Genomic DNA, 27,306 nt, shown 5'->3' with positions numbered 1-27,306 from the left:
ATTTCATTCCAGGAATCCCAGTACAGCACCCCTGACTTCGTTTCAAACGTTTCATAATTCTGTTCGAATAGATTTATTCTGATGGGAATGGATACGATAGAGGAAATGTTTTATCGAACAAGAGACAGAATAGTTTGTAATTTGATTTCGCGTCCGTCAAACGCAATTCTCACCCGATTCCACCAATAATATCATCTTCGTTTTAAAATATAGATAGTTTCGATTTAAATTTTGTCAAATTTCATTTTATTTCTGTGAGTCATAGAATAGCATATTACACATTCAGAATGTTTCCTGTTGTTTCGAGTCCGCTAATTTTGAAATATGTCAAGAATATTATCGATTTTATTTATGTTATATTAGGTTGTCCGAAAAGTTTCTTTCGTTTTATAAGGAAATAATAGACGCACAATATTTTTTGTTTTATATTAGTTTATTGAATTATGCACGAACCTAATAATAGAAATAGAACGAAATGGATCATATCTAATTCAATAAAATAATATAAAACAGAAATTGTTGTTCATCTATTATCACCTTATGAAACGAAAGAAACTTTGGACAACTTAATATATTTACAAATATATAAGATGTTGCTATGGTCACGTTTGCAAGAATTAGCGAACGAAGCGCAGTCGACGAAATTGAACGAAGCAGGAAATGTAATAAAAATGATGTTATAACAGAAGATCCTTTCCTGTGTATTTAAGCAAAGAACGTAAAGTAAAACGCGTTATTTGAGCGTGTCTATAAAAGTTCGTGTATGTCGATGCGATGAAAAACGCTTATGAGAATCTCCGTTTTGAGTTTATAGAAAATTCTTTCACGAGTTCGCTCTTTGTATGTCAGCATAAAGACCTCGAAAGATGATAGATTTTTATTCCAATTGCTAGTAACAAAAAATTAGCGGAGATCTAATTCGCTTTTGTCATTAACGACAGGTAATCGACTGGAAGGTGGCTGACTTTCAATTAATATTTTATAACGGAGATTTTTCATGGATTTTTTATAAACATTGTATCACCAAGTTATTGATCAGAGAATTACTACTTTTAATATTTACACGTTTCACGAACAGAGAGAATGATTTTCGGTTAAAAAAGCATGCGCTTTGTAAATATTGTACCTGATATCCGGAGAAACATATTCAACAGAGCTTTTTCGAATAAGATAACTGAAATATTTTGAAACAGTTTCCGTACTAAATTAATATTTCATTTTAGTTTGATTTAACCATTAAATTCATCATTCCTCTGAATATAATAAAAGATATTGAGAGTTAACGTTTAAAAGTTAATTAATACGTAGAAAATAACGTGGAAGAGATAGAGAACGATATTTCCTATACATTGAATTTGTGCAAAGAATAGCAATACAATGTAAAATCTGTACACAATGCTTTTTTGCAACGATAATTTTCCACTGATGCATCAGTGTATTAGTATAATAGGTAGATTTCATTTCATCTCTGTATCATTTCCAACGTTAAAAATGGGATTCCTTTATGTAGTGAAGGGCACTTAGTTGTATACAATTAACGAGGATTCTTAATCGTCGAAGGAAAAAATCGATTCCTTTCGTCGGCGATTTAATAGCTATCGACGCCGCGCTGGTTCGCCACAACCCATCATACTTTTATGGCCATAGTGTTTTAAATTAATTTCGCTATTATATTAGCATAAAAACTCGCCGATTAAAAGGGTTGAAAGGAGTTTCTGTGACGTTTTTTTTCTCTTTGATGCAATCTCGATGAATCGAAGTAAAATTATCTTCTTATTAAACTGTGATATACAGTGTACATTGGAGCGTGAAAATCGCTTGATCAGGTATTTTAATATTACGTAATTCGCCAACTAAGCAAACATCGATTGTCTAAATATTTGTCTTACTTATCATTAGACTGCGCATGTTTACGCAATTTTATATCTTTATGGATGTATTTAAAGAAATGGTATGGTAAAAAGTTTCACGTATTATACGCTTTCTTTAAATTTTTGAAATCTTAAATTTCCCAAAAATCCATAAATATCTGCAGCCTATTTGTTATTGTACGAAAGATGCTATCACAGCGTAGAAATTATATTCTTCGTCATTGCCTTCCTTTTATACTCTTCGTATCTGAAAAGTTTGAAATGCACGCGCACGCATGACAGAGAACGTTCAATAGACCAATGTCCCGTAATTTGACAAATAGAACAGCGAACCGCGTTATCGCAACAGTTGGAACGCCATAGGAACGAAAATTTATCAAAGCGCAGAGACCGAATCGTACGCCCAGCCTGCTAAGCCCGACATTTATAATGTCCATAAAACGAACGACGACGTAACATTCGACTTTATGAATCCCTGAAATCATAAAGACGCACTGAGACAGGCACGTTTCAAGATGGGGCTAACGGGTGCAGCACCAGTCGGTGAAGGCTCTGGATCGAACTTCGTTTTAGGCCACACCGAGCTAGGCAATTTCTTTTTATATCATTCATATCGTATGATAGCTTTTGACGAATTTCTGGACTGCGAAGTCATATCTTTTCTATCCTACTCGTCAGAAATTATCATGCGTCCTATAAAAAGAAAAAAAACACAGATTCGGTGCACCGGAAAATAAAATTTATCCAAGCGCAAAAGTTCCCCGAAATTTCTCTAGCTATCTTGTCCGATGGAAAGTCGAAGATGTATCAAAGATCAGGTTTCATTGTTTCGCCCCAAAATAGAATGATTCTTGGCCACGAAGTTTCCTCCGGCATCTGTTTGGGGAGAGGTTATCGAATCTGAGACGTTCTTCGCGGCGGGACGGTGGTATCTCAAACCTGATCAAATTAGAGAAAGTTGAATCGCGACAGGGGAGCTTAAGGGACCGTTCGTTCGTCTCTGTTTGATGTAACACCTTTCCACCGGCGAGCGAAACACGTCGATTGCGGACGGTTCGATTAAAAGCAATCGGCTTCTGGTTGGACGAGTTTCCTCAAGAGGGTGGCGATCACCCTCTCGTGACATTGAACAACTTTGGCGATCGAACCTCGAACGAATTTTTCGACACGAAAAATCGCCGCAGAAACGTCCTTCGAAAAATCATCGAAGAGTTGCTCTTACGTAATTTGTTGTGGGATTTATTCTTGGAAAGGTACAGAAACTGACGCTTCGCGATAGGAAATTAGATACGAACAATATCGCTTTAATACCGTGAACGTCGCTAGTTCATAAATTACAAAATGTATTTTCCAAGTAAACGCAAGATCGTTGTTTTCGATAAACGTGCTTACTTGCTTGTCAACACGTTGCACTTTTTGGTTGATGTATTAAATCTCTGCGTATTAAAATTCCAATGTAAAACTATGCGCTAGAGCTTTGTCTCTCAACGAACTGTACAGTAACGCTGTTTAATGAACTTAATCGCTTTAACGAATTTTTCATTTTATGGATTTTTTATGAACAGCGGTATTATACATTTATTATTTTATAATGTATTTGATATTCGAGGAAATAAGTAAAAAACACGAAGCAGCAAGAAGTTTTATTACAATTTCATATCTACTGTATATTTTGTAAATAGGTAAAAAAGGAAGCTTTTTGATATCACTAATCGTGTTGTAATAGCTAGCACATCTTTTCTAACATTATTTTATCTCCGGTCTAAGATCGTTTTAACATGAAGAAAATTTAAACTACGATGCATTTTTCTTTCGCCGAACTTAATTTTCCAAGAAACCCGGTTTGTACATCGATCAGCGTTATGTTCTTGGTAAAAGCATAGCAGTTTAATCACTTTTGCTACGATAAAAAATGCTGCTATAATAAAAAGGGAATAAAGACTGTGTAAGATAGTGCAGTGGAAGTCGTTAAACATGTATAGTGATTTTTAGTTCATAACAAGAGCTTACGGTGAATTATGATCGATATCTTTTAATAGGATTAGACAGTAAATTTCCTAAAATAGTTTTCAACGACGTTATGATACATTTTTCACGTGTACAAATCCACCTTCTATGTAAAAACGCTTCAGTCGCGTGATATTCGCATTCTTTGTCAAAGGATATCGATTTAATGGTTCTGGTTGCCATAAAAGCGAAGTGAAAAGCTCTTCGTAGAACATTAAACACATAAACGATTTTTATATTATAATGAATGCTTTTAATTAACTACACGGGGTGATGGCTTGTAATAAAATCTGGTGCAGAATTTTTCGATATCGATATCGAAAACTGTGTAAGTTGTAACGCGGTAACTATGTTTGCTTTTTCTCCCAATAACGTTTTTCATTAATTAATTTAACCATCTCTGAAATCCTCAGCCAATCTTCGTTAAAAATGCTTGAACGATCTTGCTAATAATAATAATGTTCGATTGTAAAATTAAAACACTCTTTACGGTCTTCCTTTTGTTAATTCTTATATATATCGAGTCATTTTATAAATTAAAAAGTATCGATTGTACATATTCATTGTACATATCGTACACTTTCAGATTGATTTTAAATCTTATAAGTATAATCACAATTTTCGTATGTTATCAAAATGATAATGAAATTTGAAAATGTTTTACATAATACAGATCGTATGTACGTAAAAGTTTCCTACGATGATTGTTCATAACATAGGTTAATGTGATAGGCTTAGACTAACTCGAGTTAGTATCTCGTAAGAGAGGTTTCTTCAACTTTCTTAAAGAGGGTTCTTGGTTTTTTACGACACCTTAAGCTTTAAGGTATTGTACAGAAAAGACGTAAAACCTTAAAAATCTTGAAGTTAATTATTCCAAAGTAACACGCGAGGCTTTATTTTTCCTTCTGTCTCGTCGAAGAAACGAACGAGAACGAAGTTCCCTCGAAGGTGACAGATTCAGAGAATTTTCTGAAGAAACAGTTTGCTGGGAAAACTCTTTCTAAATGCGAGCCATTCGATACATGCGCATGACAATTGTCCCAGAAAGGGTTGCCCGAAATCCCATCGCCTAATTTATTCTCCGCGTGTCCGAAGTTTCCAAATTCTCCGGTTCTAGCGAATCCGAAGCGAAAAATCGACAGGCGGTTTGCATCAAAGTGCAAAAATAATTTTTAACAAGGGATTCGGAAAGTCTTGAGAAAGAACGAGACGCCATCGAAGAGTTTAGCCAAACTGGTGTCACGCGCCTTCTATTCCTTGTTTGTTGCTGCTGAAATGTATTCGATGGAAGTAAAACGCTTGGCTCTCGTTGCACGTTGCTAGGATTGTTCGTTGCTCGGCCACGATCGTGTAATCAGAATTTTCTTCCAAGTTCATTGAATCGTCGATTGGATGATAATGCAAGTGAAATGAAGGGAATTCGTTAATTACGCAGGATAGATGACATGTCATCGATTTTAACGATAAATGTTTCCAAGGTCAACATTCTGAGTATTTGTCGGATATTTTTAATATACGTTGTTTGGTCTTGGTTTTCAAGATATTCGCAAAACACTTCGATTAAATTCAACGTTTTTAACTAAATTTTAAAATTCAGTTGAAGTTATGATTAGGTGTAGCCGTTTAGGTGTAGCCGTTTAGGTGTAGCAGACCACATTTTTATATAGCCCAACCTAGGCTTAACTCATTGACGAGATAATCATTTTTAACATTCTGCAAATAAAAGAAAATTGTAAAAAGTCAAGGAGTTGGATTAGATCAATAGCCGACTACCGATAGCCAACTGATAACGCTATTAGAAATAATTTTCGATGAATCGATCGAAGTATGGAATATTCCACTTTATTCTGGTCTTCGTTTAGTCAAAAATGTAATAAAAATGTAATTTAGTCAAAAATGTATAGCATCCGTTATTGAAATATTGTTTATGGAACAAAAACTTATAAAATTAGTTGATATGTAACACATGTAATATTGAACGTAAGTTGCGCCATATCTTGAACGTCGGTTGTATGTACAGGGAAAAAATATTCAGAATGTTGATCCTAACGACGTATTTCAATGTCATTGAGGTCGGTAAGGTATTTCCCTATTTCGCATAATAACCGAGAATTTATGTAAAAAAGTATGACGGTTGCCGAAAGACAGTGGCTTTTATTCGAGTCAAAATTATTGGCGTATATCGTGGTAGAAACAAATATTTGAATGAGAGTGTGTACATCCACTTTGGAGGTGCTGGTAAATCAGAATCTTCCTTCTAGTTTTCTGCCCCTTTCTCCTCTTTTGCTTTTTTCGCGGATAAACAACTCGATGGGGCTGCGGATATAGCGTATGTACATTCAAAGTGGACCTTCAAGTTTGTCTGGTAGCAGAGTAGTTTATTTTAAAAATTTCTCAAAATGTAGAAAGTTCATTAATATATCCTGCAATTAAAATTCCCAATTCGTTAATTCTTGTTTGCAGTATATTTCTTTATTTTCTTTATATGTTTATTCTATATTCTACATTTGTATAGTAACAGTTTCATGTAAACAAATCTTCTATTATCACAATATTTATGTAAATACCATATCATTTTAAAGGACACATGAAACCAAAAGTACCTTTTCGATTGTCTCAAAATGTGATTTTTGTACTTATATTACTATATTCTGTACTTATCTATTGGAATTGGAGTTCTCGAAAAATTAATATCCTGGCGTTTTGTGTAAATTGATTCTTTCTCATTGAATGGAATACAATCTTGTTAATATGCATCTGCAAATATGATCGACTGGGATTACGTTAATTTAGTTCAAGTTAATTAATGTTGCAAATTCCGCAAATTGTAGGATAGCTTATTTCGAATAGTTGGAAATTTCATAATGGACCACGTTTACGCTCGCAGAATGTTGATGATCTCCTGAAATGTAATTACCGAAGGTAAATGAGATTAATTTTGTTTGTTCCATAGTTCTATTGACCACGTGTGAAAGAAAATAAGTACATTCCGATATTGGAAAATATCATTTATACTTTACGTCCTGTCATAGTACATTTCCATTACGCTCTACGTTAATATGAATCTAATCGATGTACAATACTAATGAAATCACACAGGCGGCATATATAGAATAGAACTTCCCACCTAATATTAATTTCAAAAATATTTTCTTAAGCATACACTGTAAAATAAGCGCGTAAACATTATTTCCCCAAAGATGAGTCTGAGCTGAAAGCTTTTTAGCCGAAAGTATCATAAGGATTACTACATTAAGCTTCCACGATCGTCGTACTTACTAATTTACCAACACTTTGCTTCCCGAAGCCACGAATAACACCGCCAACGCACCACGCCTATATCCCAAAACACATGCACATGCATATTTAGGATACATAATTCAAGATTCCAAACAATGCACCTCATTGCCGAAAAGCTCCACTTCCAGCTGCACCCTAGAGCCCTCGTGTACGCGTTTCTCATACCGAGTGCCCCAATTTTTTTCCCCCGTCAAACTTTCTGCATATACATTCTATGGTTCTAGGTAAACCGCGAATGTTTATGCAAATGTAAATTTTCACCAAAACAACTAAAAAAAGAAAAAAAAACAAAATACAAGCCAAGTAGGTAGAGAATCTAAAACTCTCAAGTAACAGGAAAATCACGTTCTCGTCATAAGCCCGGCTGAAGACTAAATATCGCCCCCTTTTAACCGCGTATACCAAAGTTTCTCAGAAAAATCTGGGACACTCTGTATACGTAGGAAATACGAAACGTCCACGACTCTGACGCTCTCCTTTGGCGATGTGCAAACGGAGCGTCTTACTCCGCTGGAAAGCGGTTGGACATTTCTTTTTTTTTTTTTTGCTAACAAAGCGGTTAGCCGAAGAAACGTCGGCCGTGTGGAAAATTCTCGGTCGTCAGGGTTCGCGCTTATCACCTTCTGGTGGCAATATTTTAAAAAACAGACGTCTTTAGACCATCATCGCCCCGTCCCCGCGTCATGCATTGTTAACTTGACCCACATACTTCTCGACACACCTGCAGCGTGTACGCGCGGTCACCTAGAAATGGAGGAGAGTTGAGAGGGACACGAGAAACGTATCAGCAATGCGGCAATGGTCGCCCTTGTTGCCCCAGCGATTAATTATTCTTATGTTAGCCTACGGTTCGTCGCGATTAGTGCTCGCCAGGAGAGACCTCGTTTCGTCAGCTATTTCTTTGCGTGTTAGAAATTCCACTGATACCGGTGCGCTATTCCTGCGTTAAATATATAACGATATGTTTACTTGTAATTCTACATTTTCAATATAATTCTTATGTTTTTGATACGAGTGGAAAAAAGAAAAATGCGGAGTAATAGATCCCAGTATATTAGATTTCGTGTCATTTAGTACTATTCTTATATCGTTACAATTGTTTGGTGTTACGAAAACGGGATACGTAGAAGCTATTAGGTTGTCCGAAAAGTGCCTTTCTTTTACAGACACGTCTTTTACAACGACGCATCTTTATACAAACATGAAACCTAATCTGTCGAACGTTGTGATTTTTATTTTGATAGGATGAAATGGATCATACGTAATTCGACAAAATAATGTAAAACGAAAAATGTTGTGCATCCATTATTTCCTTCTGAAACGAAAGAAACTTTTCGGACGACCTAATAATAAGAAATACCTGATTGGGAGATAAGGGTGCGTGGCGATATTTTCCGCAGCCGCTATATCTCTAGCGTAAAACGAAATTACTTATAATTTAAAAAATAACTCACAAGCTACATTTTCGTACATGAGTCTGTTTCATCGATTTCGATGTCTGCAATTTCTCGTGCCTACCCTATAAATATCTTTTGCGTATTCTGCCACGCCCTGTATGTTTCCCTTAAATTATCGAAAAGAAATTCCACGTTCACTGAGCTATAACACGTAAGATAGAACAGCAACGTTGAAACTTCCATTACAGTGTGCCAACGGAGCTTAGTCTTTTTCTTCGTTTTATTGGGAGATTTGGCAAAAAACCATTGTAATAGTGGAAACGGCAATTCAATTCAGATTTTCGTTTCTTCGCTACGTTTCAATGGGAGTCTAACGTGTCATAAACTCCGAAGTTTCTAAAGAGCGAGACAGAAATTAGTTTTTGTCGGTTCTGGGCGCGGATTCAGGGCTCGGAGGAAATTCAGCTTCGTTGCCAAAGTTTTGTTCACCAACGGACACGGAGCAGGCATGTTATACTCCCACTTGCTGATGCGTTTGAAGAAGGGGTGGAGCTACGGAAGCTGCGGCTTCAAGCTAGAAGTCAAATGGTTCCCAGACATATTATAATGCATTTTGGGACTACTGCTAATTAGCTACTGAAATATCGAACTTCCAACGATCTGAACCATTAATGATCAATTCGTTAGTACACGATATATCTGGCTCTGAATTAGTGCTTAAATTAAATTTGTCCTTTAATGCGTAGTATTGACATCCAGCGATATATCTACAATAAGTCACAAAAGTATCGCAGAAACAAATTTTATGAATATATTATCTGGATTATACAAAACATTTTGGAATTTCGTCTGCGCTGCGATGAGACACGACTACCGTGACTATAATAGCAAAATTTGAAATCAACCCGAAAATGTATATAAAGGTTACAAGACATTTATTGCAAACGTACATTTAGTGAAAAATTAGTATACAAGATGAATAGCGGTATGAAACATACAATCGGTATAAACATATATTAGTATGTAATATGTTATATACAAATTTGCAATTAGTATGTAAATGCGATAATAAATAATAAATACAACGGTGGACCAATACTTTTCAGAGTCACTGTATATAAATCACTTTTAGTTCAAAGTTCTTAATCCAATTAAATGCGATTAGTAATTAAATTAGGGATTAATTCATAACGCGATTAGCAATTAAAACAAACTGTGTGATGCATAGTTCACTTTACGGTTCCAAAATCTTAGAAGGGATGGCCTTTGGGCTTTTTGACTTTATCTAATGCTCAGTCAGGGGTCGAAGGGACGGCAACGATGACACTTTTATTATTAACGCTGGCGGGATCGTTAGTCCAGTTGTTTGCGCGTGGCTTTTTGGGCGGCTTAGTCTCACGCATTTTGCGGGAATTTTTCGCACAGCGTGTCAGAATATTCTCGAAATACGTTTTATTCGTATTTGCTTGCCGTGTGTCACGAAAAACTGGTTGCCGCCACGCGCGGCTTTTCCCAAAACCTGCCCGCCATTCAGAGGCTATTTTTTCATTCCAAAGTTGATTTACAAGGTTTTATTATGTGAGAGAAAGTTTCGTGTGCGTGCCGCGAGATTAACAGGTTTAAATTACTCTATATATGTCATCAATAGTCAGATGGAAAGTTGTTTATCGTAGCTTTAAGAGTGTCAATGAAACTAGCAGAATTTTTGGAAACTAGTAAATTGGAAACTATTGGTTAGTTTTCTGATTGGATGGCGCGCTATTAGGTTCGGAGAGTTCGATACGAATGCAAACTTTTGGCAAAAATGGTTTCATTATTTTTAGGTATCCATTATCTCAATGAAACGTTTGAAAAATCATTATTTACATGACACGTCATTTTATTTGGCAACCGTCGCATATGGAAAAATTAATTTACCCATGAGCTGACTCTCTGAAAAATTCTATACTCGGACACCGTGCGCTATCGTGCCCCATCCCATACATAATTTACTAAAACCTCGTCCACCTAAAATACAGCACGTCGCAAGTGAACAATTCTTTTTCGCGAACGGTGCTTCGACGCTCGCAAAGTATCTTAATTAATGTTGCACGAAAGCTGGCTTGAAGCTCCGACAACAGGTCGATAAAGTGAAAAAGAAGGAAGGACAAGGCCCGCGTTAAAGGCGCGTCGTATAATAAAGCAGCGATCTTAACGAGTACGTTTTTGTAAAAACCAGCACGGGCAAGATAAAAAAAAGGAGAAGGAGAAAGAAAAGGAAAAGGGAAAGAAATCGGATTCTGGTAACCGTTCGAAGTTATTTTGCAATTTTATCGGCTCTTTTTGTCAGACCAATTGCTACGCCATAAAAAGGGCGTGAGACGAGTAAACAAAAAGAAATATAGGAAAAAGAAAAAAGCAGAAGCGAGCAAGATGGACGAAAGGGAAGAGAGGATACGAAATTGGAAGAGCGGGCAGGCGCAAAGCAAAATGCCGGGCATCGGAAAAGCAATTGTCCGGATTAAACGCGTCGGTCTTCCGTACTGGACCTTTTCATATCCGGATTTAATTTATTCCCCCAAAGCATGGTCTGACCAGGGTGCGTGATCGAATCGCGATTACTGCTGGTCTGATCAGAAATTCGAAATATTCAATTAATTTCACGGCTGCCACCGTGGCCGGTCGAGGGTGTTAGATTTCCGAGCAAAACATTCCTCGATTTACCGTGAATATCGAACATTCTACTTTTTAGCGATAAATGCACAAGCGGATAAAGGGAGCCGTTTGGAAACGGAAGAAATTTTACGATTAAATAAGCAAACTAAATTTAACGATATTCCAAGTTTCACATTTTATGTTCTCGATTTCTATTATTTCTGTGAAAGCTGTTAAATCCAACCATGTACATTCCACGCATTCGTATTTTCATTCTTCGATGTTCTTCGTACATTCGTACATAGGATTTAAATTTTTTTTTCTTTTTTAGTATCCAAAAATACAAATCTGCTTATTTTTGCAGTACCGAAAAATATTCGCTGGTTGAGCGTAATCACGCACGATATTATTCTTAGGGAGCAACGAACGTTGAATGTCGCGCAACGTTGTCGGTTTCGACCGATTCGAAATTTAGCGCGATTTGTCTGCGGTGGCCAGAGTACAGCCGATTTAAATAAACGCTTTTTGATTTAATGACACCGATAAATACATGTCGTATTATTAGCGTTATGTTTGCGTTAACAAGCTGTCGCGAGCTGGATAATTTGTTACTGAAAATTGGTCAGGAACCACGGCCAGGTTGTACTCCGTTATGTCGGTCATGATCATCAGAGTAACCAGGAAAACTTTCCACCGCTACAATTTATATCTGTATCAAATTATACTGACTGCATGCGCTTTAATGTGTCGACTGTACAAATTACTTTGTCTCACGACACGAGTAACTTTTCCTATGAAATCGACACTGTTTCATTGCGAATAATTGTACGGATTTCGAAATGATGACTGTGATTTTCTGGTAATAGTTCAGCTTCGTAATTGCTTCTGTATTATAGGTAATTCCATTTTCAGAATTACTCTTCAGCGGATACAATTTAGTTCCGCGTTTGAATAAGTAGAACATCGCAAAAATATTTTAACAATCAGCAAGTTACATTAATTTTATGCACACCTGCAACTCTGTCTACACGGTTAAACTTCTTTTTTCACACGATTCACTTTTACACGGCTGTACTTTTACGCGATCTATTCGCTTCTACACGGTTTTTTGTAACACGTGTTATTAACTTTTACACGGTTAACTCTAACACGTTCTGGTTACAGCTATGCGATTTTTTTTAACACGTTTTACCATTTCGCTGTAAGTGATACGAATCTCGAACGTTTTATACGATTTCAAAGGGATTTCAGAATCTGTATGGCTTGTTATAAAGAATTATTAAAAGAAACAAAACGTATGTCATTGCAGCTGATACAAAACGATCAGACGGAGGATATTTCGAACGACGAAAATGAATTTTTCTCCGTGATAAGAAACCGTATTCCTTGCGATATAACAGAGAAGGGGGATGAATAAAATATCGATTTTTTAAAGAAACTTTTTTTTCTTAACACCTATTACCTTTTCTTTTAAATTTCCTTTTAAATTAGCTTTTTCTTATGAAATAAAATGTTTTAAATTGCTCTTTTTAGTGTTTCCTTTAGTTTAAAACAAGTGTTATACTTTTATGTAAATCAATTGCATATATATATATGCTACATATAGCTGAATTTTTAATATATGAGTATGAGAATTTAATGTAATTTGCTCGTTATCCTTTCTCTATTAACTAATTAATCAAATTCCAATTGATCAAATTTAGTAGAAATTACGATATGAACTACCAATAGAAATAATTTTACACAGAAACTTTTAAAGGTTTTCCTAGTAATTAATTAATGATCAAGTTTCAATTTAGTAGAAATTACAGCGTGGACTATCAATGAATAATGCTAAACACAGATTTTGAAAAGTTTTCTTACAAATTGATTCATCAGATTTCCATTTACAATTATCGACAAACGATGATGATTTGATCAGAGTAAACTATTACTATGGCGGAGAATTGTTGTTTCAGAAGAATTAAGAGTTTATCCTGTTTGGAACGAAGCAACATGTTTCCAATGATGTTACTCGTAATTTACGATTAATTATTGCTTCCAATTTATATTTGAACAAATTGACACCGTTTGCTATTAATTTGCTCTGACTAATCGAGGACTACATTTGTTCATCCTAGAAATTGTGTCCAAACATTTGTTTCTCACTGAAATATTGAACTATTAACAAATGGGATGATCTAGTACGATTGATTGCACTGTAATGCTTCCCATCCGTTAAATAATGCAGTAATGTTTTAACAGAAACTATTTCAAACAATTTCGCAAATATATGTACATCTATTTATTTTTTAGCTTTACAGATTAGAAAAAAAGACATGGTTTACATATTTCTAACTCTCACTCGTACATTATTTAAAGCACCCATCGAATACAAAGACTCACACCCGTTTACAGTCTCATCCCAAACACACTGATTTCTAAAATATAAAGCATAATATTATTATTGATAGTAATGCAATTCTATTAATTTAGAATATCTGTAATCTACAAATTTGTGGGCTACTAATTTTACTTCGAACTATCTTTCAAATTATATTCAGATATCTGACTGAATGATAGTATAAGTAAAGTTTAATAAATCACGATTGATTTATAATTAAACGTAGCTGCGTCCCTGCTATTATTTGATATTTGAGTATAATTATGTAAAGTACGTCCCATTACTATGTTATGAATATTAATTATAAATGGATACTTGTGTTTTCATATTATTTTTCAAGTGTTTACGTTCTCAACTTTTCGGTAACTTAGCATCAATGAATTAGTTATTTCTCTAACAACAGATAAATCTATCTGTAACAGTTATCATTTAGGCATATTCGTCATAAATGTCTTGAAATTTTATCTTGATGAAATTTTATTTCATGTTGTGATTACTTTTGGAACACATAAATAGCTGTTTGGAAAAACCGACGGCTGCAACCTTTTCACGTTGCGTCAGAAGCCCTACGAAATTCAGGAAGCACTAACAAGCTCATTAAGCAATCAAAACTCTGTGACGAACGTGGAGATGTTGAAACTTCGAAGCGGCAGCTTTAATCGACTTCTGGAAACGTATTATGCCGAAGGTAACGTTCTTTATTTGTTCTTCAGAATGCACAAATATTTCTATTCGCTTAAGCAATTACTCCAAGCTCGTTCGTTTACGGACAATTTAGGTTTTATCGTTTCGACGACTTTAATTTACTGATCAATTTCGAAACGTGATCTTCCAACGAAATTTCATTTTCTACGTTTTATCATTAAAATTATGTAGATTTGATGCTGTCACGATTCTCGAATTCGTATATTTAAATCTGTTTTTAACAAACAAGAAGGCTTTTAATATTTTAAGAACACGTTTATCGTAGAATTGACACGAAAAGTCCAGCCTAATATCGTTTTAATTTTATTTTAAATTTGTACTTGTTTTTGTCGTTAGAAGAATATAATTGGGTCAGAGATGGCCGAGAGGATGCAGCACAGTTAAATACGGATCTACATTATCTTCAGCGCAATAAACAGAGGCGCAATTAACCAATTACGAATATTTTTTAATTCGACTCAAATTAATTATATGGAAATTCTATGAAATTGCAATTATTTTACGTGTTGTTGAAAATTCTGGAAGTTTAAAAAACCTATTTCATTAAATTCGTGCATTAAAATATCGCAATATATCCTATTTATATTACACATTCATTTTAATTGAATGCTGTATCTCTTTTTTTTAATTTTCAAACTATTTGTTTGCCATTTGCCATTTGTACCTAAATAGAATATATTGCGGTATATTAATACCACTTTTATAGCCTGAATTTCACTTTAATTTCGCGAAATATATACAATTCTATGGTAGCTGCTAAAGTTTTAGATTTAAATTCTTCCTTTATTATTCGCGAAATGCGGTCCAAGTAGATACGTCCTATAGATTGGTCTTCAAAAACGTAATAAATCGAGAAGTTTCTGGGAACAGGGCCCTATAAAGATTTTAATAAATCAACTATTTTACTGGAAAATACACTCAGCACGTTAGCTGGTTCACTATATTAATGACCTTAGATAGTAATCAGTTTACATTAGAAATTCATTGAATCCATTTAACCCTTGAATTCTATTGCAGTCGTTAGGTGAAACATAATGAAGGTGACTCGGATCAGATTAAAATTAAGCTTTTTTTATCCAAACTGAATTTCCATTTGCTTAGAATTAAATTTCCCGAAATTACTATAGAAATTTGGACTTTTCGAAAGAATTTTTCGATGTAGAATTCCCCTTGTAGCTGTATTTACATGTATGAAATCATCCACTAATTTTATAATTAAAATTCAAAGTTGATTCTTCCCCATTTCAAGTATCATCATACGTAAACGCAATTATTTATAGAGTTAGAACTACCAATATGAGAAATGCGAAAAATCTTGATGACAAAAAAGTGATCATTTACCAAATCTATCATTCGGAATTTTGTCATTTTATCGCACTATCCAAAGGTCGGATTATTAGGAACGCGTGTTATACGATAATAATATTGTGATTTTGAATTTTTTTTATTTTACGAAACGTACACGCTAAACGCCTGAGATATTGTATTGTATTATAAATATATTATACATATGTATCATTTATATAAAAAAATTATAGAAATCTTTGATAATATTCTTTTAAAGACAAACTCAAAGTATTCGTCAAAAAATTCCTCGCTTATTTTGACGATACGAACGCCTAGAATCTTCACTTCGCTTTGATCTTGATGAAGTAAATCGTTCAGTTCAACGTGGATCAAGCACAAAGTGTTTCGTGGAAACAGCAACTCATCTTTCTGCTGGCGTCTTGACGCGCCTTTTCGAGTGTGACGATAAACGAAACGGAATGTTTCCCAAGTGATATTTATGCGAAATGAGGAAGGAGCCGTGAGACTTTCGAAACGATTAAATTACGAAACTGCCTACTGCTGACACTTTGCTCGGCTAACTTCGTTCCGTGGCATTCTCAAGAGGTCTCGTTTGAATTAAACTTTCTTTAACGTCGCTGCTGAAACTGACTCGCAACGGCTGTAAGTTCGCTTTTCAAACGTATTATATACATGAGTTTGTATATTATAATAGAAAGTTGAACTGTTCGTAGATTTTTCGGGAGAAATTACTTGGATTTATTAGAAAATTTATTTCGTAATCTCGTAGCCTCCTCTAATCCAACGATTGTTACATGATACGCATCTGACTTATAAAAAAACATTGTGGCTAGTACACTACCATAACGGCACGTCAAGACCAAAACTATTTTATTCAGGAGCTTTTGACACGAAATTTCTTTCTCCTTGTTCCACGACTGAATATTCATTAGGTCTCTGATTACCTGACTTCTCCTTCTCCTCTCATCTCAGACGAGCGTTAAAAGCTGGACATTCTGTCGTATAAAAGATGATATCGAAATACCTAAAAAAGCTGAAATGGAAACCGTGTCTGCTTGGCGCATCACCTTCGAAGATTAAAGTGAAAGTTTTAGCGATGTTTATAAGAATAGAAAAAGATCTTGTGGAATTCATTTGCAAACAACCTTATTCGCAAATAAATTCATTTGACTGTTTTTTATTGATTTCATTTTGGAATAAGTAACGCATACAGCACTTTCGATGAAAATATCTTCGTGTTTCGTTATCGACATGTAATATTTATATCCTTTAATGAAGTGGGCGCATAGCCTACGCTCTCCCTTCGTTTATATTTAATATTCAGCTAGGGATTGTGGGTTATTTTCAAGCAGAAGATGAATGTCGTTTCACTACGTTGTACTCAGTGTTACGTATTTCCTCGCCTTGTGTATCTCTTAATAAAGTTAACATTGTAGTATTACGTATTATCGTAACTGTTCGCGATATCACATCGGGCAATAACTCTTTGTTAGCAAGGCTGTATCTCCACGCTTCTCTTTTATACCCTCACAAACGTGACGTCGTATAAATGAAATGCGCTGCTATGAGTTTCATTCGGTTTTTTTCCCCATTAAACTTCTAACGGAAACATTTCATGTTAAAACTATCTCTAATTAGATAACTTGTTTTTAATTAGGCTAGAACGTAGCTAAAACTTGCAGCGCAAATTGCATATATTTGAACCGCGAATATCGTGTCATATGAATATTTTCGAGCAACAAAGTTAGATAATTTAAGTCGAGCACGAATAATTTATATTTATTGTAGATCAAATACCTTTATATAATTACCGTAATACTTTGTATAATTAAGTGCCATATCACGAAAGTTCACACAATACGTATAGCGGGTGAGAAAAATATTTGGAAATTAGAAACATGTAAAAATTAGAAAAATTGGGAACCTATGCAAAAAAACGTTTCTTTAACATGTTATACGTATAATACGTTCAAAAATGGTTCTGTAAGCGTAGTAAGTTATATTATTTAAAATATCATACTAGTTATATATCATATAGGCTACATCATAGAAGAACCTATACCGTAAAGATTAAAATTTTGTTGCTCTTGCAATGAATAACGAAAGTAAGTAAAGCAAACCTTAGGGATGGTCGTAAGAAATAAGGAACAAGCCTCGTACGAAAATGTACGACTTGGGCCCGACGGAATCTTGTTCCGGGTCAACAAACGCGCACAATGTAACGCGATGCAAGAAATTAGCAATGCAAATGCTTTGTCCCATTTTACGGATGGGCAGCCTGTGTAAGCCGCGTAAGCCAGCGCGAAGTCGCTACCGCCACACGTGCAAACGTAGTTAATGTTCCGATTGCGAACGGGACTAAACCACTGACATAATATGCCAGGGTAAACACTCTGTCGAAATTCCAGAACATTCTAAACAGCATTAGGCGGCCTGTCGTACATTATTAACTTCGTTACGAAAGAAGAATACACGCTTGGTATCGCGAAACAACTTACCCAATTCCCTTTGTATTATACTCCGTTTCGAACAACATAATCGAATCGGTTCGTCGCTGTCAGCTATTAGTTTTACATTCGTAATGGTAGACTTAATTATGAAAATATCGAGATACTTGGCATAGAAAACATTTATTTAATTAGCAGTGTGGCGAATAGACGGCGGATTTTATATTTTCGAGAATATAATTTAAGAAAATAGAAACCAGGCAGAAAATTCTTCTGCCTAGCAAGTTTCATAGAGAGCACTGTGCTCTGGATATTTCATATATTTTTTCATATTATACGCATTCTGTGGAGTTTCTTACTTTTTTTTAAAAAAATGATAAGAGAGAATTGAACGTTTAATGTTCGTAGAACTTGTGAAGTCAAATACAGTAAGAAAATTAACAAATTTAATTTACTATGCTTGCCCATCATTTATAAGGGCGTTTAAATTTTACGGTTATTTTACGTTTTCCACGTTTCATAAAATGAACAAGATAAATGTGACTGCATAAAATTATGTGAATTTATGAGAGCCATGGCATGGCAACCTGAAATTACTTTATCAGTCGACAACGTCATGAAATAAAATATTCCACCAGCTCACGCTTCATATTATTTGTCACGTGTTGATTATTAATAGATTTGGAATATTATTGGAACTTGTTTCATCGTATAGGTTTTTAAAAACGAGAGATTTGAATTATTTTGTAGCATATTCATTATCTTATCCTGATCCTTATTGCAATAAATTTACGCCCAATCTTTAAATGTCAACCACTTAGAAGCTAAACTGATCAATTTCATTTTCTGCGACTATCTTAATTTTAAGAATCATTTTTTCCTTGCTTATATTTATAAAAATATGAAATTGCATCAACAGTCAGAGCCTATTTATTACATATATTTACCACATGCCAACTTGTAAATGTACATAAAAGCACGAATACAATGAACATCGAAAGTTTGTGAAATTTATTAATTAAATTATGTGAAAAGCATTTTTCAAAAGCTTTCTTTCCTTGAGATTGTTGTCGCGGTTATTTTATTACATCGAAGTGACAGAAAATTTTTGACGAAAAGAGTTGGACTACACGTCTTAATTTTCCAACTTTAATAAATTTTGAATTAACATTCATTATTCGAAAAAAACATTTTCTACAAGATTTTTGCGAAAACCAACCGAGAATATCAAACGTACAGGAGTTAATTCTATTTTACATCGAGCTAGTATAATTACAGATATTTATTTTACGTTTCAGAGTAATAAATTAAAAGAAGAAAAGCACTTTAGAGACGGTTGTTTTCATTATGAAAGCGAGAGGGTGCTTAGCAGAAAGACGATTTTTTCTCCTCTGGCAAAAATGAAAATTACTTTCCTTTCAAAGGTGATTGCAGTGAAAGGATTAATAATAATAAAATTGATATTCGTGGTAGTCGTTTCAAAGGAAACGGAACATTTTGTACCGAGAGCGTTATAAGTAATCGTGGGAAAAATTGGAGATGTTTGACTCATTGGCCAAGTCCAATTAAACTCGCGTAAACCACATTGATTGCTGACAATTTCGCTCGAAAAAATAATATCCGTATTAAATCTTTTAAGAAATAAAAAATCAATACAAATCTTATCGATACGCAGACACCTAAATTTAAAAGGAATTAAAACAATGCATGTCTTAATCAAATGCAATGCAATGAATGTCTTAATCAAATTAAAAATCTACTCTGTACGATTAAACAGAATTTATTATTAAACAGAAATTATTTACGCATTTTCAATTTACAATAAGTAGTTTATACTATTGCGTGTAGACTAAATAATAATAATAATCATTCCTTTTTATACAAAGCGATAAATACAGAGATGGTGCTTTATGCGAATATTGGTGTGATTAACCGCAATCCTAACCAGATAGAATTTTTCCGGGAAGATTTGATTTGTATTCGATGGAAACTGGAGGGTTGGACGTACTCTTAAAATTTAAAGATAAAATTGATTGGTGTTATTCCGGCGGCCTTTCTAGCCGATTCTAAGGGTCTTCTAATTGCCTCATTCGGCGAACATCAATGGCTTTAAAAGGGAAGGAGCACCACCGACAAGCTGTGACCTAATTAGAAGGGATGAAACGATATTCCGGTCGGTTCCACGGCCTGAAAACCCGAAACTCGAAATTTCTCAACGTGAAAGCATGGAAAAAGCGGCCCGGATTTCGCTACGCATCGCGTGTACTCCAGCCCTATGCCATTTTCTTCGCGCAACATGGTTAACTTGCATTTTTCAAGAGCGTTCAGAGACGAGTACCATTCCTGGAAGCGCAGCGAATTAAATTAAGAAATATCTGTCGAGCAACTTTCCTCCGTGATAACGATGTTATATTTTCCTTTAAAAACTGCTTACAGGCCATAATTGCGTTTCCTTAATTTTTACATCGCTTGACGGTGAGAAAAAAGACTTAACGTGACTGTAATTCAACATTCTTCTTTTATTAAAGCTGCACTATTTTATTAAAGGCCGATGGGTATGTTTACGGAACTCGGCGCATGAAATTCTCTTTGAATTTAACTGCTCGTACGTAAAGAAAGCAAGCACTATGATTATCACAATCTGTGTGTTTATCGTAATTTAATATTTTCAACAATTTGTACGATACGATCGATCAAGGTTTTCCGACAAACTATGCATTCTGTTCATTCGTGCATCTTTAAATTTCACATAAATGCATGAAGACCCATGGTCTAGTTATCAAAGTGAAGATATAGAATAGCATAGATTTCCATTCGTCCCATTATCGAATGTTGGTCACCTTTTGGCTCTGGTCACAGATGCTCGAAACTCACATTACTGAACTACCGGTGAATAATTACGACGTTAATCGGCAATCAGAGCAGCAGTCCTTTCTCACGGTTAGCAAATAATTTCGTGACAATCCTGTAACAATGACCTTGTTCCCAGACAACGCTGGGAAAGCATGATAAACGTGTTCCAACGGAATCGATCATCGGCACAGAAAGTGTATTTTGGTGGTTGGAGAAGATTGCTACCAACTCAGTAAATTTGGCTGAAAGAATATATTCCATTCGCGAAATGGCGCCGAAATAGGAGACAAGGGCGAAATAACGATTGTAAATTTTCAGTAACATTCGTTGCATTACGGTGAAGTTCGATCGAAACGAAAGTGTCCGACTAGTTATCGACTGACACTACTTGTGACGAGATTTTAAAAAATATGAAATTTTAGTAATTTTATGAAATGAACTCCTTAATGAAACCAATAATAACGTATAGATGAAGTATGAATTTTTGTTATTTTTATTAGCTTTATTAGAAACTCGATGATTATTTCAATTTACAACATACAACAGTCCAATAGATCAAATTCCATAAAAATGCCTTCAAAAATGCCTTCATGAAAATTGTTTTGCCGGTGTAGTGTATAGTATAGAACAACAGTTCCGCACGGATTATTATTAAATTTACTCGTTCAAATAAATTACATATACAGTTTCAAATAAAAAAACAGAAGTTGCTCTCTTTATTTCGTGATTTTTTGTTCAATAGAACAAAACTATCCTCGCTATACATTGGTTTCGGCTAAAAAATTACTTCTTTTACCATCAACCATTTTTATGAAATTTTATACGATAAAGTTAGATGAAACGTCCTATGTACTGTAGAATATATCATCGAACATATTTCACTTTAAAATGTTATTAAAATTTATTCCTTTAGAAAAATGCTCAAAGCAATGTTAATTTTGAAATATCTGCTAAAAGTAATTATTAATCTAAATTCACGCCCCAATAAATATTTGAATAAAGTACTAAGCTTCAAATAGTGCTTCGTTTATGCTACCAAGAAAATAATGCACGCTTTTATGAATAGGAAAACAACGAATCAGAATTTTTCACCGCGAGTATAAGGATGAAAACATCATTTCACTGGAAATGAATGAAGATCTGTTCCAATTGCTCATTTGCAAAGGTATTAACGTGTTAAAGTAGTCTTTCTATTCTGATGTGCAGATGTTTCGTTCTGACCCGTATTAACGAGCAGTAGGAAAATTTGTGACAATCCGATTATTATCACCGCGAAAGCTGTACCATTACATCACCTACATTTCCAATGAATTAGCGCGGTATTTGCCTTTATATCACTAACTTGTATCAACAGAAAGTCGATTAATATATAAATATGTGCAATTCCTATTACGTTGCTCGTTTGTCAGGCTCGTCGCATGATATCAGCTACAATAAGTTACATATTTCATATTTGCAAAACTAGGACGTTTATTGTAGACTTTGCACGCTAGGTACTCATCAAATTCTGGTTACTGTAATTTCTGTTTAATCGGCCGTACAAATCATGATAAAGGAATTTATGGTTGCTCGCAATGGGAACATTTAGACGTAATCTGTCACGTTCGCAGAAACGGAATAATTATCTTGTAACTTGCAACTTATTTGCTCTCTCAGAAACATTTTTCACGTCTGAAAATTTCGTTCAACTTCTTTCTTGAGATCTGAGAATCTCATCTTAACACGATACTTTACGCTCTATATAATTTAATGAAAAATTTATATACTGTAAATTACGTTCGACCACACAGTTTCTGCGAAACACGTTTCTTTCTTTCATGAACATTTTCTAATTAATCCTTTCGCTTTCATCATCTGTTCGCTTTATCCAGAAATTCCGCTATAATTTTTTAATGCAATTTTTTAATGCAATTTTTTAATACAAGAAGCTTATATACCAATTTGGTTCAATTGTGAACTCGGTGAAATAAAAATTAATTATTGCAAAACGTGACACATGAACGCGCTTGTGTCGTTTAAAAATAATTCCCTCGGCCTCATAACATTTTTTATAGAACGTTGCATAATACTTTTATCACCCACGAGATGTTACGCTATTTATCGATCAGTAGCACCGTGTAGCATCGAAAATAGCATCGGTATAGTCAGCAGATCAATACTATCGAGCCAAATACTTCGACCTGTTACTGAATTTTTCCATGCACGTCTCTCCTTCCATGTATATATCCACAATTTTTTCGGCACAGCAGGAAAAAATGAAAAATTTAATGGTTGCATATGTTTCGCCTGGCCCGTCTTTCAGGCCGCCTCCCTTCTTGAAACACGCGTTATGCATATTCTATCAACGAGCATGGCTGGAAAACCGCACGGCACGGTAATGACATCCTAGAAGCCTCTCGGAATCGCCTAGCTTCGTCCAATGTATTCCTCGGATCGAAGATTTTGAAAAACGATCGGCCGTTCGTAGCTGCAACAGGGTGATCCTTTTTGATCGTACGCGAAGTTGCGCACGCGATTTCTCCTCTGCGTGTTCTCCCCTAGTCGGTGTGATATTTCTCCGTGCTACGAATTGTATTGGAAGAAAATCGGAAAAATATCAATGAATAAAGTTAAATTTCTGAAACTTCTGACGAATTATTCATGAACGTTATGTCAAACAACTTTTCTTTTCCTGTTGAATGTTTCTCCCCTGTTTTTCAATTCCCAAGATTCTACGCGTGAGCGTCTTGTTAGCGGAGTGCTCTATTCTATACTCAGCGAAAGAAATACGTTTGAAATATGTATATATAATATACATTTATATAATATATACCTTTAAATAAATATATATATATGTAATAATGTAAATCCTTAGAGTAAATCAGACGATCGATTCTGGAAAATCGAGTTTATTTTGGGAATAATTAAACTAATAGTGTTTGTTCGACCAATCGCGGGGAGACGTAGTCGCTAGGAGAGACGTCAACGGGAGTCGTAAATTCCCGTTACGATTATAACAATCGACACCACGACTTGATCGATCCCCTGATTTCCGTTGAGATAATAGGGGTGATTGAGTTTGTATAACACTATGATTCACAGAATTATAAATTATATATTTCCAACACTTAGATTACACTGATGAGCATAGATAGATAGATAATCACTTATCGCACGAAGATAAGATAGATATGTACGTTGGAGCAGGGCTCTTATGATTGGATTTAATGTATTAGTGGACGTAGCACTATAAGATATTTAGGAGAGGAAATGTATGCTCGACAATACCGAGACCGACTCTCGCGTTATGCTTAGACTGCCTCGATAGGCATTAGCGTTATACTTAGTAGTTGACTCTTCCAACGATGTAGAAGAAGTGAAGTTGAGTGACGATGCTGTGTCGGAGGAAAGCTAGTGAAAGCTAGGACCATCGGATTTGTTCATGCCATTTTAGGTCAGGAAGTAAGGGCAGTATACATTGCCTCGGATTGGACAAACGGAGGTTGGTGGACTAGGAAGGGTCTTAACCGCCCTCGATAGAAAGTTGCTAGTAGGAAGCATCGTACGTGAGAAAAACTAATTTTTCCGTGTCAAGCCGTAGTAAACAATAGTCTTTAGAAACTGATTTAGAAAAAGACATTTGTTGGGTCTGAAGGACCTTAGCAGGTAAGTGACTCGGGTTTATGACGGGTGCTTAAGGCTATTGAGGGTACGCCGTACGGAAGAGCGGACATCTGGTGTCCGTCTGGCCCGCGGTGTGTGACCTGGGCCAGGCAGAGAGTCGCCCGGCGTAACAAATACAATAACAGTCAATAACAAATCTGCTATAAATTTTACTTAGAAAGTTGAGAATCGATTTTCTAAGTTCTAAATTATCATTCTTCTACATTCTTCTACAAAACAAAAATAAAAATGTCGGTTGATCGGTAGTTTGAGTTCTATAGAATTTAGATGAATTAAGTTGTCCGAAAAATTTCTTTCGTTTTATGAGAAAATAATAGACGCACAACGTTTTTCGTTTTATATTATTTTGTCGAATTATGTACGATTCATTTTGTTCTGTTGAGACAAACACTGCGACATTTCACAGACTTGGTTTCACGTTTGTGTGAAGATGCACTGTTGTAAAAACACGTTTGCGAAAGAAAGACACTTTCCGGACAACTTAATATATAAAATAAATATAAAAATTCTTAAACCTTTAGATTTGACGTCGATTTTTCCATGGTGCATAAACATTATATCAAGTACTCGAGGTTCGAATCAGCAATGTAGTCGAAATTTAACCATCTCAACGCTATCTAAACACTATATTTTGAATAGCAGTTTATAAAATTTTGATCTGTTAATGGGTTTTTATAAAACCAAGATATTCGTATCTACAGATATTTATCGCATATTCACATGTGTAATAGATATTTCATTAGAAAATTCAGGTACTCGTATAATTTGCGAAATTAAAAGAAAAGAATCTGTTGTAGTAATTATTTTATAAGAAGCATCTTAATATTTAAAGAAAAGAAGATAACTTAAATTACTTTGATCGTACAATTGCTACAACTATCTAAAACAAAAATATTCGTGAAAATCTGGATTTTAAAAACCGATTTCTACGAAGACCTCGCTTCTCGTATCATATGTATTTTGAATTTTATTAGATTTTATTTTGAATTCAAATGTAAAGGTGAACGTTTGTCACGAGAAAAGTTATTATGAACCGACAACTGAAACGTATTATACGAAAGAAACTAATATAGCAATAAAGGATGAGAACATTCTTCTTCGTTATTGTCCGCTATCAGGTTAATGTTACACCTAATGCGAAGCAAAAGGTAAATCCTCTTACCTCTTTGTCACCTAGCTGATGAACTCTGCAATGAAGGAAAGCAGTCTGACCAACCGCGGTGGTCACGTTTCGTGGAACGTTCATTTCGAACGTCGGTGCGTTGGTGATGTTGTGATTGCCGAAAACATTTCCTCCCACCAGCTTTTGATCCCGAACAAATGTGCCTAGAAACAACGATTAAGTAAAATTTAATTCACGAGAATTGTGGAATTGCTTAATTAACTGATTATTCATAAGATTTATTAATAGAATTAAAGTCAAATGGGTAATGAAACTATGTTTAACACTTTAACTACAACGCCGAAATCACATGTTTCGCTTAGGTCACCACGGGAATATTTTTATTATTTAAAACATATAATGGCAAAATAATAATAAATTGATTATGAAAGACAACATTTTTCCCCAATGGACCGTTCATCTTATTGGTGGTCACGGGTGACCACCGTGGCACCTTGCTAACAGTTGATAGCGACATATTATAACGAGGCTTCTTTTATTTCAACAAACCATTTGCATTCGTTATTTCGTCGTAAGCAAAATGTATAGAATATATTGATGAAACATGTAGAAGATATTAATAAACGGTATTCGCTCATTCTATATATAATAGTAAGGTATGTGCACATTTCTAACTTCGATTATATGATTATAAAGCAGCATTTAGGATTATTTTCTAAGGTGTGTTTATAATAATATTCGTAGATTAGCCCTGAAAGATATGGATGCAAATACAGTGCACAGTTAGATGCAAGATTTGTTCTCATTTTTTTTTATTGATATTCTAATAAAAATGTTTCATTGTTCAATGGGGCACTTTTTATTTCAAAGTATCTTCTATTTATCGGTTATATTCAAAATGCTCTAACTGTCAATTTTCATACAATTTTTACAATTGTAAGAAGTTCAAGCGCTCCGGTCACCAATGACCACCGTGGCGTCACAGGAGAAACTGTGGCCGGTCATACATGACCAGCGTGGTAGCCAAAGTGTTAATTTTAAGATCACCACATTTTGCATATTTTTATGTTGAAATTTATGCGATGGTTTCAAACATTCAAGTTCCAAATTCACCTGTTTGTTAGTAACACAATGTTATGACTGCCTACATAAACATTAATACATTCAATTTCAATCTCAAATAAAAGTAAGGTAATTTTGAAAAGCACGCGAAAAGAATTTGGACATTGTCTGTGTTAACATCCGCTTGATTCCTGAGAGCAAGGTTCTACGATTCTCCTACACTCTTAAATTCAAATAAATGCGTCACTATTCTTGAATATTTATTTGACGTCGAAAAGTATTATGCAATATATTTATCAAAATCACAACGTCACGGATTTCGTCATCGTTCGCCTCGTAGTAACAAGCTAAGCGAAATTCAATAACTCCTTTGGAAATGGAGGCAACGTCAACGTCGCCAGTAGCACCTGCGAGTCTATTGTTCCTACGGTCACGATAGCCTTTTATGACAGTAACTATTATGAGATCCCAGCCGACAAGGAATCGCCGTGGCGCATTGTGATTTCTATTGGCTATTGTTATCGTTATCAAGAGAAATAGCGGATTCCAA

The 27,306-nt window shown here is 34.9% G+C and overlaps 1 protein-coding gene across 11 annotated transcripts in view; it reads right to left on the bottom strand.

Annotated features, from left to right (window-relative positions):
- The window catches only part of LOC126872833 (zwei Ig domain protein zig-8-like), a 444,324-nt gene that overhangs the window by 283,200 nt on the left and 133,818 nt on the right, over positions 1-27,306 (bottom strand). For all 11 annotated transcript variants that reach the window (XM_050633026.1, XM_050633027.1, XM_050633030.1 and 8 more), the window contains one exon: positions 25,734-25,897. In XM_050633026.1, the coding sequence (XP_050488983.1) occupies positions 25,734-25,897 (164 nt within the window). The remainder of the gene's footprint in view (positions 1-25,733; positions 25,898-27,306) is intronic.

This window comes from Bombus huntii, chromosome 14, assembly GCF_024542735.1.
Source record: "Bombus huntii isolate Logan2020A chromosome 14, iyBomHunt1.1, whole genome shotgun sequence".
Classification (NCBI taxonomy): Eukaryota; Metazoa; Arthropoda; class Insecta; order Hymenoptera; family Apidae; genus Bombus; species Bombus huntii.
The sequence above is the reverse complement of the archived record's forward strand: the minus strand, read 5'-3'. Positions and strand labels throughout refer to the sequence as shown.